We start from the raw sequence: 20301 nt of genomic DNA on the forward strand, positions 1-20301 counted from the left end.
GGCCAAAATGAGAAAGAAATCTGATTTTCTTCGTGAGAAAACCCTAATATCTACCTATTGCTTGCTACCTGCCCCAGCATGCATTTAATGCAATCACCTACTGCCAAGCATCTCCAAAGTGTTGATGCCTGATAAGCAATGTCACCAGTCCCCCAGAAGATGTCTCTCTACTGTCGCCTGTCCTAGTAGGTTTTAGATGGCCATTGCATGCCACCATCAATTGCTATTTCTATGCTTAGAAAATGATGAGGAGCCTTCCCTCTCACTCCCACCAGCTGAAAACTAACTAAATGGCTGAGACCCAGCTCCAAAAAACGTTTTCTCAAATTGGATGGGCATTTTTGCCAAGTGGCAACTTTCTAAACCCATTTTTAAGCATTATCCAGCCATTAAATTAACTTTCAGAATTAAATAATTCTTAAATTTTAACTTCAGCCCTTCTGGCTGTGCCCAAAAGTAAATGTGTCCATCCATAACTAATTGGCTATGCCATTTGCAACCTGGAGTGGTCCGCAACCTCTATTGACCCTTAGACTGACATTGATTAATGAATTAATGCTAGTCCCTAGTGTCACCACCACTAACACTTATTGGCCAAATAATTGTCCTAGGGTCAAAACTAACACCAACTTACCCCCAAAGCCCAATTAGCATAACTTATCCCAACTTTTGCCTTTGACACCCACTGCATCCTCGGGGTCCTTGGCCTATTACCATGAAATAACTGCCATGTGCATCACATGTGCTAAACAACCTTGCACATTTGATTAATAACTTAATCAAATGTTATCAACAAGATTACAACATCTCAAAATTTCACATCCTCGTGACATCTAGAGTAAGAATCCTGCTCAGATGCTGACCAATGATAAGAAAGGAGTGGTTTCCCTAAAAATCTTCATATTTGCACTCTTCTCTCTATTCCTAACATATAGTCAAACTTATAGATAGAGATGATGTTGCCTTAGTTCTCTCATAAGTGATATTCAAAGACTTAAAACACTACTGAAAGTTGGATAAACTCAAATATAAGCAAGATATAAACCTGTCCAAACCCCCTAAACTCCTTCAGGCATTGCCCATTGTTGAAATTCCACATGCTCACACGACCATCTTGTCCACCAACCAGCAATCTCCTCCCAGAGGAGTCAAAAGACATAGCTGACATCTTTGTCTTTCTATGATAATAATGGTAAAATTTAGCACTATTATGGGTCTAAAATTTTAGATTTTAGATGCATTTAAAAATATCATCTTTAAATTATACTTTTTCAACTTACTTTCTTGCATCAGAAAAGGAAAATGTTTTTGTTCCATTCTCAATATTCCATACAGTAACAATTGAATCAACTTCCTCGCCAACTACAACCTGCACAAATAAGAAAAAATGACTGGATAACAAGGGTTATGCATTAGTTTATTTTTCTCTCAACCAAGTTAAAATTTTTAGTACTATCTCAAAATACTCCAAAGTAGTATTGAAACGTTTCATTAAGAGATTGCTTTGACTGCAGTAGTCTTAATGAAAACTCTAAGAAAATTCCCCCAAGCTAACAATACAAAGTACAAAGAAAGTCTAGTAAAAGAGCAACTGAGTACTCTCCTGATCCTCTTAAGAACCTCCATACTTTCTCACCCATCTCCCACGGAGAGTGTGGATGATCACTATCCAAATTCTAGAAATAGTCTCCATAGTGGTGCATGTGAGAAATCTGGAGTGGGAGTCCTCCTCAAATGCTGGCCAATGATGGGAAAGGAGCTGCTACCCTGAAAATCATCATTTCTGCATGTTGGAGGGCCTTTGTCTGTCACCCATACTACTACCCCCCAATTTGCAACCACAGTCTTGTGGTGCTGTGAAAGTCCATCTTGAGGACTCTCATCCACACCTATTGGCATAAATCATAGACAATGCCTCACCTCTGAGTCTCCTCTAACTCACCACATCTTGCACATGCTTCTCCTAAGCCTAAAGCTATCAACCAACTTCCTTCAAAAGTCTGAAGAATGGATATGTGACACCCTGTCTATGCTGGTGCGGAATGGTTGTTGGCTCTACTGTGATACTGGTCATTTGTATCTTCCTCCCTAGCCAAGTGATGTAGCCAAAGAAAGTGGCATTGCATGGCCTATCAAGGAATGGGTCGCTCCAAAACCATCTCCTCTTGTAGAATGCTGCTACTCTGATCCTATGTCTGGAGTAGCCCGTGACCTGTGCCTAATCCAAGTCATCATTTTGAAGGTTGCCATCCTCCATTGTGAAAGTAGAATCCTGTCACTGCTAGTCACAATGACCCCAAGAAGGATGTCACCTCTGGAGCAATCAAACACAGAGATTGAATCCCTGACCTGCAAGTCCCTTTTTATGATTGTCACACCTGCTTGCCAAAAACTGATCAATATGATCTTTGAGGAGTTACCAAATATGTCTGTAAACTGAGGTAACCAAATATCAAGTGCCTCCCCTTCACAGCATTGGATAGCTCTAGATTAATGGTAAGATCTATGCTGCTATTGTAACTCCAAATGTGTCCAAACCTGCTCTAGAAAACCCCCCACTGCTCCATTGTCTTTCTAGTTACTGGATAAAGAATAAAATATTCATTTCTAAGGGGATGATACCTATTTAAACTCAAAAATAAGGCAAGTAATCTACCTACTCTAATTAAATTCAGAGATTGTTGACCACCATCTATCTCAATATTTAAGACCGTGTAGTCTCTACTTCTCGATCTCCCATGGTAGCTTCTGAAAAGAAAATCAATCTCGCAAAGAGAAAGCAACCTTCATGGAGAATTTCCTCCAACAAAGGTAAGTCCTCTGTCAAAGAGAGTGGCTAGGTTCTGGTCTCAGGTCTTGATTGAATGGAAGAGGCTGCCTCCTCTTCTCTTAAACTGTGGTTGGTGGTAACTAATGAAGGCCAGCTGAAACAAATCTCCAGGATCTTATGATAGCAACTGCAAGTTTAACCTCATAGATCCTCCCTAGGTCTTTAATTCTCCTGAAAAAACCAATGAATGCTAGGCTCCCAGGGTCCTCGAAGAGCAGCATAGTAGACTGTAGCCTCAGTATCAAAAGTTTCTTCGAAGGCTCCTTAGATGGAAGAAGACCCCTGACAATGAGCTTAACCAATGTTGCTCTACTTTAGCTAGAGTCCTCATGAGGTCTATGAATCCAGCTGTCAAATGTCATATACACAAAATCCATAACACTTGTGCAAACCGATTAAAGCACCAGATGATCTATATGGAAGCACGGTTGCAACGAAGGCCTGAATTTTCCCTCACCCTCTCTACATAAAATAATGTGGCATATGTAGACTCCACATCAAGGAGCCCCTTGAACTTAAGCCAGTAGATTAGTCTCTCAAAAAGAAAAGAATGATTTCTGCTACAAATAGAAAAAGAAAGGCGACTAATGGATATCTCTGTCTCACTGATCTGTGACACTGAAATATGAGACTCTGAAATAGGAGTCCTCTATGAATAGAAGGACTCATGATGTTTATGATAAGGATAATTTAATGATCAGCACCTAATGCTTGCACAGATGCATTTTCACATCAAGATAGAGATTATCCAGTGGTATCAACTTGAAAATATTTGAGATTATATAAGTGGAAGCTTGAAGTGGATTCAATGCTTGGACAGAAACGTTTGTGCCTCGCTAATAGCTATAGCTGATTTTTGCTGCAATTGGAAAGAGCCATTGTGGATTTTGTGAATGTGGATCAATCAAGAATATTCAAGCATTGTGCCTCCTTAAGGTGCTCACCAGCTTTGGCTCTATCACTGGAGCTGAAATTATAATTGCCTAGAGTGTGGGGACTGTCACCTACGACAATGAGATTGACTGCTGGAGGAAGTTTCCCTCCTATGGCAGCATGGAGCTAGAGGGGCTTTCATCGTGCTAGATGGAGAACAAATCCTTGGCAAATATCTTGTATGGGCAGCAGATAGACCCTGATGTTGGATTAGGGTAAGGGTGGAACCCAGGAAGGGTTTATGATATCCAATGTAGGACATCAGTTTTGGATTAAATAAGCTATACAAGCTGTATATGTTTTCTTCAAGTAATTGTTTGAAAAAGATTGTTTTCAACTGTCTTTATGTTCATGCCTAATAAATGTTCACCAAACCTTGTGCAATGTGCTAATTAAAGAACCTATATTGTGTGTCCTCACACCATGGTAGGACCGTTATCAAACAACTAAAGATGACGGGTGTGGAAAGTGGTTGGCAGATTGTCATAATGACGGTCTAAATGCTCGCTGGCCACAGAAGTATAGGGTCCCTCAGGTCAGTTCTAGTGGGTTCAGGGCGTGATGTTTTGCAATGAGGTAGACTTGGAAGCCTCTTGACTAGTTAAGTGCATGAATCCCATGGGGTTCAAACAGTGCTGCTCAGGAAAGGCATCCAAGTACATATCAAACATAACCTCCCCTAGCTTAGATAGGGGTGAGTACATTACATGAAGAATGCTTCTATACCCATCCAAATAGCCTTCTGCCAATGTTCCTTAAGAGAATGAATATTTTGAGAGACTTTGGGACCCTCATGTATTCTTGTAATGCATCCAAAGCGAATGGCTTAGTGTCATACTATCCTTGATAATAGAAGTGTCTACCACATATAGTTCACATTAAATCTAAGCAACCTATTGAAAAAAAGGAACTCGGAGTGTGAAAGGTACATCATCTAAAACCTGGTGAAAAATATTACTGTAAAGGACAGAACATGTCCTTTTGACTTTGGCTTCACTTGATCCTTTTTGCTTCCAAGCTTCGAGTGAAGAACCTCCAGCTAGAAGAACCTGTTGCTTAGCATTAACAATTATCTGTTTCTGAAAAATGATTCTTCATGAGTTTCAAATGTAAAAACGGGTGTTCTTACATTCTTATTATGATCATATAGAAGCCTGCAAACAACCGGTGGATCAAGTGACTTTTGATTAGGCTTCTCTAATATGGTTTGCATGCACTTGTTGTTTCTCATATCCCAGATCTTGATTACACTATCTGATGCCACACTAATAACTTGATTGTTTTGATCATTTACGACAACATCCTGTGTTTAAATAAACAGAAATTAAAGTGGCAATAGAGATGATAAATATCAATAGTGAGGATTTATTCATGTAGAAAAAGAAAGGCAAAGTGCAAACCACTACAGGAGCTTGGTGCCCACTTAAAGTACCCATTATCTTTGCTGTGAATGGGTTCCAAATATTTATATGCCTCTCTAGACCACACGTTGCAATGAAGTTCAGTGTCCTAAAAGAAAGAAATTATTAATTTGTTTTTCAAGACGAGAGAAATTTCTATTAATAAACTCCTCAGAAAAAACCATGGCAACAATAAAAAATACCCTACACAAGACTACAATGATATATCAAAGCATAAGAACTTTTACACAAAGTCTGTGTAAAAACCTGGTCTGGCAGGCTGTAAGGTGAAACCACTTGTGACTTTCAATGGATGAACATGCCAAAATCCCAAGTGCAAAGAAAGGCATCTCTCCTTCTCATGTGCTCAAAGTAACCATACAATCTCTTCCATCTACTATGGAGTGTGAAATAATCTTAGCCCAAATCCTGGTAGTGTGTCCACAATAGAAATGTCCTACAAATCAATGGCATCAATACATCACATACTCCTAGTAATCAACTCCCATCTATGAAGTGCCCTTTTCCATATGGTCTGCAAGAAGTCTGGCATCAGAATCATGCTCTACTGCTTAGAAAAAATGAAATTGGAGTAAATCTCTTGAAAACCCTATCATCCACATGCAATCAACCTTTCATTGCAAAACCCCTCACTCTCAAGAGTCAAAAACAAACCATACTTTCACATATAAATAAAAAAGGATTATATAAAGAATCCTTCAAACATTGTGAAAGATCAATGCCTCATAAGATGGAAAACTTTAAAACAGATTGTTGTTGTCTCTCCACAGGCTGTCTTCATGCTCCTAAGATCAAGCCAAATATCATGCAGTAAATTCACTGGCCTGAAATTTAGAATATAATTAATAAAAAATAAAAAATTACAAACCTTTTGGGAGACTACCGACGAATAGAGGACCTAACTCAAAGAAAAATAGGAAAATATAAGGATTAATTAGGTTTGCAGGGCCGCTAGGTTTTCACCAGCAGGTACCCCCCTACAGGTGGCGGGTAGAGTGGGCGGCGCACCACATGGGACATTCTTTACTGTGCAGGAGGGGGGCTGTCTGGCCCTTGACAGAGGGCAGCAAGATGAGGGGATAGCTTTCCTTTCATGGACGAGGATTCCGGTGGTTGACCTTTAGGGCAAGACATGGCGGTTGGATCCCTATGTCTTCCGGGAGGAGCTCAGGGAGTGGCGCCTCTGGATTTGTGGGATCCGGGAGAGTGTCTATGGCCAGCCACTGCGATCGCCAAGAAGCCACCGAGGTTCCTGGAGTACATAGCCAGGATTGGCAGACACATACTGATGCAGGAGGACATGGATTGGGCGTCATTGCATAGCAGGTACTGGGCGGAGCACAACATCACAGAGGCTTTCCGACGGACCTTCTGGCGCCGCCTATGGGATAGCTGGAGGTTGAGGAGGGTATCATATTTCTTATGGCTGGTGGCACATGAAGGCCTGGCGGTTGGAAGTTGGTTAGCCTAGATGCAAAAGGAGGGTGGTTGTAAACACTGCACACGGTAGCCTTTGGTCGTGTGAGCGGCGGAGCTCGTGTGGAGAGCAACATACCGCATCCTCCACCGTATAGCACCCAGCCTTGGATGTATCTCATGGGGAGCTTTCTGCTGGCAAGCAGTCAGCCAGGGTCGTTACCTTCTCTATGAGGCTCGGATGCTGGACACGATATTCATTATTGAGGCAAGGTCGTGCGCAATGGTCGGTTTCTACCCATCCGCCAAGTATTGGAGCCCACGGTAGACCACTTTGAGGTATGGGAGATCATAGGGAGTCTTATTGGATGGCATATTTGGAAGATGCAGTGTCGGGAGATTTTTGGCAAAGAAAGACTTTCAGTACATGCGACTTTAGCAAAGCTTTGGACCTCCATCATCCACTCCCTCAACGGCCGATGAGACCAGGTGCAGGGCAAGTCTCGAGCTCGCCAGGAGCTCCGTTTTCATTTCATGCGCACGTGGGGCGGCCAGGGCTTGTTTTTCGCAATGTAGTCAGGCAACCCCAGATGGCGATACACCCCTCCTCCTTGGCTGCTTTCTCCCATCCCCCCTAGACTGCCCTAAGAGGCTTGTACACTTGATATATCTGTGACTCTACATCAGCTCTAGCTAGTCTGTTGAGCATGAGCACTTCCTTGTATTCAGGTTATTTGCAAAAAAAAAAAAGGTTTGCAAGGCCCAATCTCAATTTATCTCATTGAAAGACTCTTTGTGTCGTCACTAGCAACAACACCTAATCAACAAAAAAAATTCCACAAAGAGGAGGCTGCTTGTTAATGGTATAGCTATAAGAGGGAAGCAAGGCTAAAGAAGAAAGAGTATCGTTTAGAAGAAAGACTTTATTTGCAAAAAAAAAAATAGTTTGCAAGGCCCAATCTCAATTTATCTCATTGAAAGACACTTTTTGTCGTCACCAACAACATCCAATTGCCAAAAAAGTTTCCACAAAGATAAGGTTGCTTGTTAATGGTATAGCCATAAGAGGGGAGCAAGGCTAAAGAGTATCGTTTAGAAGAAAGACTTTTTATTCAAAGATTACAACAAATTATGGGGCTGATCTTTGGTAGGCATGTGAAAGAGTCTTTGAGAAAGGTGAAGCACAAGGAATGATAGCATCTCATATAGTTCTCAAACCCAATTGTACCATCCTATTCAGCTTATCATATTTCATGTGCTTATCAAGCAAATCAAGCAACCTGGATGTGGCCAAAACCTCGACTAACATTGAACTAGTCTCTTTTTCGGAGTCAAGGGGATCACAATTAGTGAAGTATAAGGATCTCTTGCCAAAAAGCAATCAAGTGTAAAAGAAGAAAAGACTATGGCACCTTGACTACTTGAGTCGACGAATTCAAGACATGCCACTAGGAGGCCTGGATTCTAGTGCAACGGTGTGAGATGCAAATTTCCTTAATAAAAGCTATAGAAATGTCAACCCTAGGATAATGCTACTCACATAAGCATTGTAGCAGAGCCATTTGCAAGGCTCTCATATAAATCTTAACATTGGACAAGTAGAAATAAGTGATTCTTGTGAGCAATGAGGGATTTGAGCCTCTCAATATCATGGTTCATAGTAGCAACATGCTCTCTTCCACTGAGCTATAAGTCCCATCTCATTGGATCTCTACCATTTTAGGAACCCTCTTTTTCTAGAAAATATGGAATCAATTTCATTCTTTTCTTTGTTTCGGCTCCTTTCTTCATATGTAATATTGAAACAATGTAGAACCTCAAAATCCCGCTTTCCAAGATTGATGCTTAAATTGTACTCTCTTCATCAAAAAGACCCTAGACATACTCATCCTTTCAAAAAATCACACATTAGTATATATATATATATATGGATAAGGTTACTAGCAGGTCATTCCATAATATTCATGAAGTATGTTTAGCTCTCTTGCATAACCAAATATGCGGTATCATGGTATGTCTAACAAACAATGCAATCAAGGCATAAGCCTTTGTGTATACCGTCCCAACAAATCTATTCAAGGAGTAGATTCTGGTGCTCTAGTATTCACTAGAGCTGAATTAGAGCATGCAATGTCCTCAACAACACATGGTTCTGCAACATTCATAGCTTCCAAACCACAATAGGACATACATCAATTCCTTGCACAATGTTCTACAGCCCTTTTGTACCCAATACATGATGCATCATATAAGCACATACTGAATGGTTGGTTCTGCAAGGACTGATAGTACAGTTGACAATGAAGAGAGTGTATGTGTGATAGCACGACACCCAATGCAATCATCTAGAGAGTCTAACATGCAAGTACAAAGTACAACCCTTAAACCTTAGCCTTGCTCATGTGTGTTCACACCCGAAAAGTGTAAAACATGATAAGTGCCCAAACTATGTAACACAAGCACATATAATAAAAGGAAATATATCAGGGGGAAAAAACCTCTTGTAAAGAGTAAAAATGCCCCACTATCCTACTAAGGATCACCGACAACACTCCTCTCTGAGCGTAGACGTGAGTCAAACCCAACAAACCCCTCTAGAGTGAAGAGTGTTCAATATAAAAGGGTCATCCACCAAAGGAGATCAAATTTAAAGTATTGTGAAATGCTTTCTCACAAGGAAGAGCTTTGGTGAAGATATCAGCCACATTACTGGTGGTAGGATAATAGATAAGGTTGATATACCGTCACGTTGAAAGGTCTCTACCCCCCACTCCATCTGATCGCGCTGGCCCCTAGTCGTGATCGCCCCCCTCACTCCGCCTGATCGCGGCCCCTCCAAGATCGCGGGCCGTTTTTCACTCTCACGACTTTCCGCCCCGCCTGACCGCTTTGCCTCCTAGCCTCGATGTTTGTTTCCCCCCCCCCCCCCCGTCCGCCTGCCAAGCCTTCCATTCTGCCTGCCTTTCCATTCTGCCTGCCCACATGACTATCCCCCCTCCCCCCCCCCGCCCGCCTGCCCGCCTAGCCTCCCATTCTGCCTGGCCGCTCTCCCCCGCCTATTCACCCAGCCATGATTGCCCCTCCCACCCGGACATTCCGTGCCCCCCTCCCCCTCGCCTAACCCAACAGCAATGTCCCCTCCCCTCCCCCCGCCATTGATCCCCCCCACCCTCCAGTTGCTCCCTCCATCTGCAGCAACTCCCCCCTCACGTAGCACCGCGACGTGATTGGTAGTTCTCTCAAAAGGGACGTGCAATGGAAACCTCTGGTCAGACGCTGGCGCACTCAGCGAGTGCCCCCCAGTCAAACACCTTGCGGGTAGTCCTCTCTAAGGAGCAATTATTAGCCGTCCGAGCTAAGCAGTTGGAGCTAATGGAAACAACCATTTATGGTCAGGTAGTAAGACATTCCCTAGCCAGGGCGATCTTCATGGTCCAGCTCAGCTCGGCGGACGCAACTCGTGAGTTACTCGCCAGCTCACCATATGCGTCCATGAAGGGGGTCATATACATGGTCCCCTGGTACAGCAGCTTTACTGTGGAGGCGTTTGCACTCCACAACAGGTTTCTTCGGCACCCGGTCACCCTTCTTCTCCCCGACTTGGTGATTGAGTATTGCTAGTCGGTGGAAGACTTTGGATGGCTCTTCGGCACTGTCCTTCCCGCGTCTTTCACGGATGCAGTGACAGTAGCAAGAGTCCCAAAGGTACGGGTGGCAGTGAAAGAGGTCAAAAAATCCCACAATTCCTAGAGATTGAGGCAGGCGGGCACTCCCTTAGGCAGCAGGTCATTGTGACTAGGCAACCAGGGCAGTGCTTGCACTGCCACGACTTTGGGCATCAGGCAGCAATTTGTACGCGTTTCGAAGCCAAGGCGGCTCACCAACAGGCCCGCAGGTGGATATTGACGGCTTCACACGGGTCCAAAGATGACAGAGAGGGAGACGGCAAGGGACGTAGCCAGCTCCTCAAACCTAGCCTCATCAGCATGGTGCAAGCGGACGAGCGACGCCCCCTCGGCAGAGCACTCCACAGCCCCCCCCTATCCGCCCCACCCGGCAGGACCGCAGCCCCCCACATCCTCCACCCGTGCCACTGACTGCCTCGCCTGAGTTCCCAGAGTCTCCTCACCCATCCCCCCCCCCCCCCTCCACATCCCATGCCCCTCCCCCACTGACCTTGGCCCACAGCACCCCCCTTCCAGGGCCACCACCTCTCCCACCACACCCTCCATGCATCCCCGTCCATCCCACTATCCCTCGATCCTCTTCCCCCCCACCACCCCCCTACCGAGCATCCCCCCTAACCCACACCCGTTTTAGGTGATCCCCCCCTAGACCCATCCCCCTCCTCCCATAGGAGGTGATGAGCCACACACCTATCTCCTCCACACACCAACAGTCCTCCCCCTCCCACACAGCCACCAGCTCATCTCCTCCTGCCACTCGCCACACTTTCCCGAGACAAGCACAGCTGTTGCCACGAGTTCTTCCGCAGTGGCCCATGGTCCACCCTGAGAGTTGTGGAGTGCAGAGAGTTCCCACTACCTCTAGAGGTGGGGATCTTTGTGGTTCGTAAGTCAAGGAGGGGCAAGGTCCACCTACTAGCACCACCGGATGGACCAAACTACGCCTTTTTTCTTCAATCCTCTTACTTAGGGGAGTGGACAACTACACAGATTGAGGAGGAATTGAAGAGTCAGGTGGAGAATCACATCTCCCAGTGGATGGGAGATGGAGGACTCCCACTATTTGCACAGCACTGGCCTCGTTGCATGATGGACATTAACTGGTGGGCTGGTGCCGAGGTCCCACACTTGAGTATTATCTTTAGAGCCTCTCCATAGTGGAGAGCTCCGAGGGACGTGATGGAGTGCCCCCTGGCACAGGAGGCCCGTTTCTACCAGTGTACAGAGTCACGCCTCTCACCATGGCTAATAGATACATTGATAGTACCACATGGAGCATTTATCACCCCTATGGTCCGGCCGAGCGCCACTATAAGGGACTGGAGCTCACCGTCGAGACCGGCCTCAAAGTTTCTCTTCATTATCAACAGCATCCACACTGAACAGATGCATGTTCGTTAGTCACAGCTTTCCCCATGCGCTTACACCTTGCATCCTGGAATGTGAATAGTCTCCACTACAGTGGGGCACGTGGTTCCAAGAAGTTGATTGTTCGGCAGGAGTTGCAGCCTGTCCTTGCCGGACGGATTGACATCGTGCTTCTACAGGAACACAAGCTCACCCCCGCCCAGGCCCAATGGGTGGGAAAGGTACTTCCGAGCAGCTTGCATACTTACTAGAAGCACGTCATAGGTGCCCATGGCAGGAGTGGAGGCGTATGCACCTCTATTGGCCCAAGTCTCACTGCCTGTGTACGAGACCACGGGACGATAGTGGCCGGAAGGATTCTATGGATCAGATTGGATATTGGGGACTCGTGCATTGGAGTCCTAAATGTCTATGCCCCTACGGAGGTTAGGGCACGCAGCAGGTTCTGGGTGGAGATCGCAGATGGACTCCTAGAGGTGGACTCTTGGATCGTTGGAGGAGACTTCAACAACCTGGAGGCTCTGGAGGACCAGCAGGGCAGAGGCAGGAACTACCACAACATGCCTGGAGAGGAGCATGACGCATGGGAGGTCTTTCTGCTTGCAGTCGGAGCACGTGATGCATGGAGAGACCCTGCCTTCCACAAGAGGGAGAGGTCATTGGACTTCTCTTGGAGATACAGGCAGCTAGGTGGAGTCGTGCTGGAGCGGTTGGACAGGTCCTATGTGGGAGAGTGGGGAGGCTCTCATGGAGGCCAGATTGAGCAGTTGGGAGGCACCACGTTGTCCGATCATTGCCAAGTTCTCCTAACACTTGACCCCCCAACATCCGCCCTAGATACACGATCTTGTTGGATCCCTGACTCGATCTATAGAAGAGAGGAGGTGACGAGACAGATAGAGCAGATCTGGACCTGAGAATGGGAGAGGAGGGACTGGATAGCAAAGGAGGTTGCAGAGGTCCTAGCCGAGTCGAGCAGAATCTGCCAAGAGGCAGTAATACAGGTCAGGCAGTAGTGCTAAGAGGAGGAGAAAGCACTACGGCGGGACCTTGCAGCCACGCAGAGATTATCGCAGAAGGCTGCAAGGAAAACCACCCTCCACCCACAGGAGATGCGCGCGCGAGCAGCCATTGCTGGCCTAGAGGTCAGGCGCTCGGAGTTCTCTTTCCAAACCTCAGCAGCTTTTGAGCGCAGAAAGGGGACACGATGTGCAAGGAGTTCTTCCAGGTGCGCCAGCCTCGCACCATAGGAGAGCAAATACGCAGTCTCCAGGATCGGTATGGGAGAACCCGATCCAGCCTAGAAGAGATGATGGAGATTGCCACACAAAACATTACACACGCCTTTTCCAATAGGAGACCGCTTCAGCTAGAGGACAGAGATGTAGACAGCAAGTATGGGATCACATCCCGTCCCTCGTCACAGAGGAGATGGGACGCTCCCTCCTAGCCCCCTTCACAGAGAAGGAACTAGAGGAGGCTTTCCATACTCAGGATGGGCAGAAATGCCCGGGCGAGGATGGCCTCTCTAAGGCCTTCTTCACTACCTACTGGGAAGTGGTGAAGGACCCCTTACTGATGGCCTTCTAGGAGATTTGCACTTCAGGACAGATGCTAGGGAGCCTCTCGGCAAGTCTTATCAGTCTTCTCCCCAAAGGAGGAGACCGGTTGGAGCTTTCCCAGTGGAGACTGATGACCTTATTGTCAGTGGCCTATAAGGCGCTAGCAAAGATGATTGGTAGGCGACTACACCCCGTGCTTCCAGATATCATCCATGACACAGAGACAGGATTTGTCCAAGATAGGAGCATCCTAGACAATGTATTTACCTTCTTTGAGGCGACAGAGTGGGCTCAACACAGTGAGCAAAGACTCGCTATACTACTCTTGCATTTCGAGAAAGCTTATGTGACAGGGTGGATTGGGATTTCCTAGAGGGCACCATGGTGAGGTTGGGATTCCCCCAGGCTTGGATTCGTGGGGTCTCCGCCCTGTACAAATTGTCTACCAGCAGGGTTCTCATAGGCGGAAGGCGAGGGGAGGAGTTTCAGCTAGAGAGATCGGTTCGACAGGGCTGTCCCCTGGCCCCATACCTATTTCTAGTCTTCGCAGAGGTGATGTCTCACTTCCTCAGGTCACCTATGAGCGGATTACGCAGCCTCTTACTTCCAGTGAGAGAGAAAACTGAGTTGTTAGACTCAGAGTACGTAGATGACACAGCCCTCTATATAGAGGATGATGAGTTGATGCTGGAGAGAGTGAGGCTGGCTCTTGACGTGTTCTATTTTGCAGCGGAAGCGAAAATCAACTCGCGAAAGTCGGTTGGTTTCCTCACAGACCCGGACTCCAACACAGAGTGGGGCGTCCACCTGGGATTTAGATGGGTGAGCAGAGGGCAGATCGTCAGGTACCTAGGGTTCCAGGTGGGACTCGAAATCTCTCCTACTCAGCAATTTCTTCCTGACATTGATTCTATTCATAGGAAACTGACCTATCGGAGTACGGTTCGCCTCTCACTAGCCGGACGAACCTTGGTGGTTAACCGGGTCCTCCTAGCGACGGCCTAGTATATCACCTCGTATTGGTGCTTCTCCTCATCGTGCGTAGTGCAGCTTTGCCACCTAGCGAGAAATTTCCACTGGTCAAGGTCTGATGGTTCCAGGGATTCCAGGGCCAAGGTAGCGTGGGCGACCATCATACGACATAGGTCAGAGGGAGGGCTTGGGATCATAGACCCAAAGTATCAGAGTAAGCCCCTCTTGCACAAGCTAGTTGTTCACGGTCTCACACCAGGCGGGCAGACATGAAAGGTCTTATTGCAGAAGGGCTTTCAGGATTGTAGACCGAGGCTTAGCGGTGAGTGGAGGCCATCCGTGAGATGGATCTTCACGTCAGCCCAGATCACCCCCCCCCCCCAGATCACCTTTCCTTCGCAGCCTACTCCGCGTGTGGCAGGGTCTTCATAAGGCTCTAATCCAGAGCCCCCCAGACTGCAAGGAGGAAATAGACCGTCAGTCGGTGATATGGAACCCCCAGGTCAAAGGTCGGGAAGGGGCACAGATAGGTGAGCGCCCCCACATCCAGTGGGCTGGGTGGGAGGCCGGCCCAGCTCGTACCATCAAGACATGGCAAGAGGTGTATAGGATGGCAGACGAGGAGGTGCCACAGCAAGTATCAGGCTGCCAGAGAGGAGTGGAGTTGAGAAGAAGGGAGATAGACGCAGCAATACCTCCGGAGTGGCTTGCTCCCCCGATATGAGAGCCGATGGAGCCCGGGGAGGTATGGGCAGCTAGGTTTTCACCAACAGGCATTCCCCTTCAGGTGGCAGGTAGAGTGGGTGGCGCCCCGCAGGGGACTTTCTTCGCCGTTCAGGAGGGGGGATGTCTGGGCCTTGACAGAGGGCAGCAGGATGAGGGGATTGCCGCCCTTTCGTGGACGAGGATTCGGGCGGTGGGCCTTCAGGGGAAGACATGGTGAATGAACCCCTATGTTTTCTGGAAGGAGCTCAGGGAATGGCACCTTTGGATTTGGGAGGGCAGACCACTTGATGAGCTAGAGTGGGATCTAGGAGAGTGGCTATGGCTGGCATCTGCGGTCGCCAAGAAGCCACCCAGGTTCCTAGAGTACACTGCCAGGATTGGATTACATGTACTGATGGAGAAGGATATGGATTAGGCGCCGTTACGTAGCAGGCACTGGGCAAAACATAGCATTACGGAGCCCTGCTGACGGACCTTCTAGCGCCGCCTATGGGATAGCTAGAGACTGAGATCGTACTTCTTATGGCTAGTGGCACATGGAGGTTTGGCGGTGGGAAGTTGGCTTGCCCAAATGCAGAAGGAGGGAGGCTGTATGCGCTGCACACAACAGCCTCTGGAAACCCCAAAGCACTACCTTTGGTCATGTGAGGAGACACAGCTCATGTGGAGAGGAGTATGCCGCATCCTTCGCCATATAGCACCCAACCTTGGGTGTATCTCATGGGGAGCTTTTTGATGGCAGGCAGTTAGCCAGGGCCGTCACCTTTTGTATGAGGCCGGGATGCAGGACACGATATTCATTATCGAGGCAAGGTCGTGCACAGTGGTCGGTTTGGAGGCTCTAACCATCCGCCAGGTACTGGAGCCCATAGCAGACCGCTTGGAGGTATGGGAGATCATAGGGAGTCTTACTCGATGGCATATTTGGAGGTCGCGATGTCAGGAGGCTTTCGGCGGAGAGACTTTCAGCACATGCGACCTTAGCAGAGCTCTAGATCTCCATCATCCACTCCCTCCGTGGCCGATGAGATCAGGTGCAAGGCAAGTCCAGGGCTCGTCAGGAGCTCCGAGGTCACTTCATGCGCACTTGGGGCAGCCAGGGTCTGTTCTTCGTGATGCAGGCAAGCAGCCCCAGTTGGCGATATACCCTTCTCCCCCCCTCTCCCCCGCACAATGGCTTCTTGCCCCCTTCCCCCTCAGACCGCCTTGAGAGGCTTGTATACATGATGTATTGGTGACTTTGCATCAGCTCCAGCTAGTCTGTTGAGCATGAGCACTCTGTTGTAATAAGTGTTTTTGAGTAATATAATCATCCACATTTTACTTGCAAAAAAAAAAAAAGATAAGGTTGATATCACCTGCATGCAGCCTCTCTTTGACAAAGTGATAGTGGATCTCAATGTGTTTTGTGCGTGTATGAAACACCGAGTTCCATACCACTGCAATGGCACTCTTAACTGTCAATAAACAAAGGAGGAGGCTCCGTAACAGATACATTGAAATCAGCCAACAAGCATCTAAGCCGTATGCATTCAACTATGGTAGTGAAAGTTGCCTTGTATTCAGCTTCACATGACGATGTGGCAACAGTGGATTGTTTTTTGCTAAGCCAAGATATACAAGATGAGCCAAGAAAGAAACAATTACCACTAGTGGAGTGACAAGAATCATAATGACCAACCCAATCAGAATCACTGTAAGCATGTAGGTGCAATGGTCCCCCCTTGGCATAAAGCAAGCCAAGAGTCCTAGTACCCTACAAGTAACCAAAAACATGGTTGATAGCTTGCCAATGTGACATGCGTGGTTGGTGCATATATCTGCTCAGGACTGAAACTGCAAATTGAATGTCTTACCTTGTTTTGCATAAGTAAATGAGACATCCAACTGCTGGAGCATACATATGGATATCAAACAAATCATTGTCATCATGCAAAGACAGCTTGAATCCAGTCTCCATTGGTGTGCAAAATGGCTTGCAATCCTGTGAGCCAAACCTCTCAAGAAGTTTACCATGTATCTAGAATGTAACAAATCGATGCCTCTAGCATCAGGAATGAACTAATCGACCAAATAATAGTGCAAAGGCCCCAAATCTGACATCTCAAAACTTTGCTGCAAATTTTGTTTGAATGCTGAGATCTGATCAGCATGTGTCCCTGTAAGCAGAAGATCATCAATATAACAATATATGACCAGCAAGCATCCCCCCTCTTTACATGCGTAAAGTGTAGACTCTGATGAGTTGTTTACGAACCCTTGGCTAAGTAAAAAAGCATCAATCTTTGCATACCAAGCTCGGGGATCTTGCTTTAAACCGTACAAAGCCGTTTTCAGCTTGCACACCAAGTGTTCGGATCCCACAACTGCAAAACCAATGGGCTGATGTATATACACTTCTTCTTGAAGTTCCCCATGTAAAAATGCAGTCTTTATATCAAGCTGGTGCACAGTCCGTCCATAATGGGCAGCCAAAGCAACCATAGACCTAATGGTAGTCATGCAAGATGTAGGAGCAAATGTCTCATCATAATCAATGCCTTTCTTCTATGCATAGCCTTTAGCCATAAGCCTGGTCTTATATTTATCAATGGATCCATCTGCGTTTCCTATCAGCTTATAGACCCACTTTGTACCAATGGCTTTCTTCCCAATAGGCAAAGATACTAAATCCCATGTTTGATTCTTTATGATAGAATCAAACTCAGCTTGCATTGCTTCCATCCAATGCACACTATGTTGTGCATCCTCAAAACATTCAAGCTCCTCATCATCAAGTGTACCTGCTGCCATAACAAACTCCATTGTTTCTGCACCATCATGCATACAAGCTTGCCTTCTAGTACGACCAGCAATGGGAGCATCCAAGTGAATATCTTTCATGGTCTACAAATATCATCTAGGAATCTGCCTAGCTTCTTGACTGTGTACAAGCTCTTGCTGAATTTCAAATTCAACATCTTGCTGAATACTCAAATCAGCCATAGGCAGATTGTCTGCAATACCCAATGGAGAAGCTAGCTGAACATTAAGTTTACTTGTTGAAGCCCTGGCTGTATCACCGAAAGAAATGGGAGGCAGCCCTTCAAATACATCGTTGGCAACCTGATATGTCTAAAAACCAGCAAGGGATAATTCTGCTTTTTCATCAAAAACCACATCCCTACTGACAAATACCTTCTTAGAGACAGGATCATATAATCTATATCCTTTGCTCTCATTGCTATACCCCACAAAAATGCATTTAACAAAATTGTTATCCAACTTTTTTTTTCCAAGAAAAAAGAATTCTATTAGTAACACCTTGGAGAAATCCCCCTAAGGTAAATACAAAGTACAAAAAACTCTGTGAAGAGTAACTAAGTACATCAAAGATACAATGATTGTGTAAACAACCAATCTGGTGGGCTAGACCATCTAAGGGGTAGTATGAAAGGTGTCTGAATCCCAAACCCATAGGAAAGTCTCTCTTTTCCTTCTCATCCTCTCAAAGCTGCCCTACAACCTCTCCCATCTCCCACAGAGAGTGTGGACTATCTTTATCCAAATCCTCAATAAAGACTCCCGAGTGGGTATATCCTGAAGATCAATGACCTAGCGACATCTCACAGTCCATATGTACCAAGGTATAATGCTGGAAATCAGCTCCCATCTGTGACAATGTCCCTGAGTCCACTGTGTCCTTGAGTAGTCTGGGGTAGGGATCCTGCTCAAATGCTGTCCAATGATGAGAAAAGAAATGCTCCCTTCAATGTCCTCATAGCCGCATGTTGGACCTCTGTCTGTGACCCAAGCTATAGCCCCCCATGTCACCACCATGGACTCCGTTGTACCATGGAATACTATCCTAAGAGCTCTCCTCCAAATCTCCTGGGCTCCCGAACAGTCCCATAGGCAATGTCTCTGTGTCTCCTCTGGCTCACCACATCGCACGCATGCCACTGGGTCCCTGTCATAACCAAGCCAAGTGCCAACTACTAAACTCCTATGAGCTAAAAGCCATAGAAAGAGAGATATCTTCTTGGGCCTAAAGTTGTCATGTAGCTGCATCCAAAAGTCATATAGAAACTCATCTGAGACTCCCTCTCTATGCCAATGAGGGGTGGCTGTAGGCTGTGCTCTAATCTTGCTCATCTATATCCTCCGTCCCAATCTAGTAGTGTAGCCAAAGAAGGGGATGTCGGATGACCTATCAAGGAAGGGATCTCTCCACACCCACTCTCCTGGATTCCACTGAAGTCTCTCTAGAGGCCTCCTCTGGTATGCCCAATATCTCCATCCATCTATAAGACAAGTGGTTGGGTCTGGGTCTATGTGCCATTTTCTTTCAAAGTGTGCCACTACTCTGATTCACTGTGCCTGGAGCAACCACTGAGTGCTGTAAGGTCAAGGTCCTCTCACTAGAGGTGGCCATCCTTCTCAACTGTGAAAATGAATGTCATGTCTCTGCTAGATGCAATGACTGCTAGAAGGATATCCCCTCTAGAGAAAAGACCAATCCATGTCTGAGAGGAACTTGTTTTAGTTTTCCAATCTGGTGGAACCCCTTCCATCACGGCCTCAATCATAGCCTTGGCTCCCCTAAGACCATGTAATCTATGCCTTTGGGTCTCGTGTGGTAACTCCTAAAATGCAAACCACTCCCCCACTAATGTAGCAGCATGTAAAGAGAATCTCCCCCATGATAAGTATGTCCGCTGCCCAATGGTGTGGCTTGAATCTGATCTCAAATAATGATTAAAGAGAAGAGGCTGTCTCCTCTTCTCTTCAATAGTAATCAAGGGGAGCTGGTGGAGCCCTGGAGATACAGATCTCCAAGCTCTAATAATGGCCGTTGCAAATCTGACCTCGATGCTCCTCCCTCAATCTCTACTAATGATCTCCTAAAATATCCACTGAAAGCTAGGCTTCCACGCTCCTCCATGTGTAGGTGCCAAGTCCTCTAGCCTTCCCATCAGAAATTTCTTCCAGGGCTCCTCACCTGGAAGCTGACCCCTAACAATGAGCTTGACCAATAAGGCTTTTCTCTAACTGTCTAAATCTATGATCCCCAATCCTCCTTTGGACTGAGGCTATATGATGACATCCCAAGCCACCTTTGCTCTGGCTGGACTCCCATCTCCTCCTGACCAAATGAAGTTCCTAATGAGGCATTTCACGTAGCCGATATACGACCTAGAGAAAGCCCAACAAGAAGTGATGTACCACATGGTCGCCAGAAGAACTTGGTTGGCAACCACTACTCTTCCTGCCAATGAGAGTCTCGCCAAGCTCCAATACGAAAGCTTCTATCTGATGCTCAAAAGGAGGGGTGCCAGTTGCTGCTCTAAGGTAATGTCAATCCCCACATGGCATCCCAGATATCTCACAACGGTCCATGGGGAACC

At 46.5% G+C, this 20301-nt stretch overlaps 1 protein-coding gene across 3 annotated transcripts in view; it reads right to left on the reverse strand.

Annotated features, from left to right (window-relative positions):
- The window catches only part of LOC148014880 (uncharacterized), a 284657-nt gene that overhangs the window by 130635 nt on the left and 133721 nt on the right, over positions 1 to 20301 (reverse strand). For all 3 annotated transcript variants that reach the window (XR_015688327.1, XM_087665264.1, XM_087665263.1), the window contains exons 12-16: positions 5164 to 5272; positions 4893 to 5066; positions 4705 to 4812; positions 1281 to 1369; positions 1046 to 1178 (exon numbers count right to left, since the gene is read on the reverse strand). Coding sequence is in view for 2 of the 3 variants with exons in the window: in XM_087665264.1 (XP_087521390.1) it covers positions 1046 to 1178; positions 1281 to 1369; positions 4705 to 4812; positions 4893 to 5066; positions 5164 to 5272 (613 nt within the window). In the remaining variant the exon portion in view is untranslated. The remainder of the gene's footprint in view (positions 1 to 1045; positions 1179 to 1280; positions 1370 to 4704; positions 4813 to 4892; positions 5067 to 5163; positions 5273 to 20301) is intronic.

Source organism: Lygodium microphyllum, chromosome 24, assembly GCF_053477565.2.
Source record: "Lygodium microphyllum isolate KBCC chromosome 24, Lygodium_microphyllum_v1.1.10, whole genome shotgun sequence".
NCBI classification, from domain to species: Eukaryota; Viridiplantae; Streptophyta; class Polypodiopsida; order Schizaeales; family Lygodiaceae; genus Lygodium; species Lygodium microphyllum.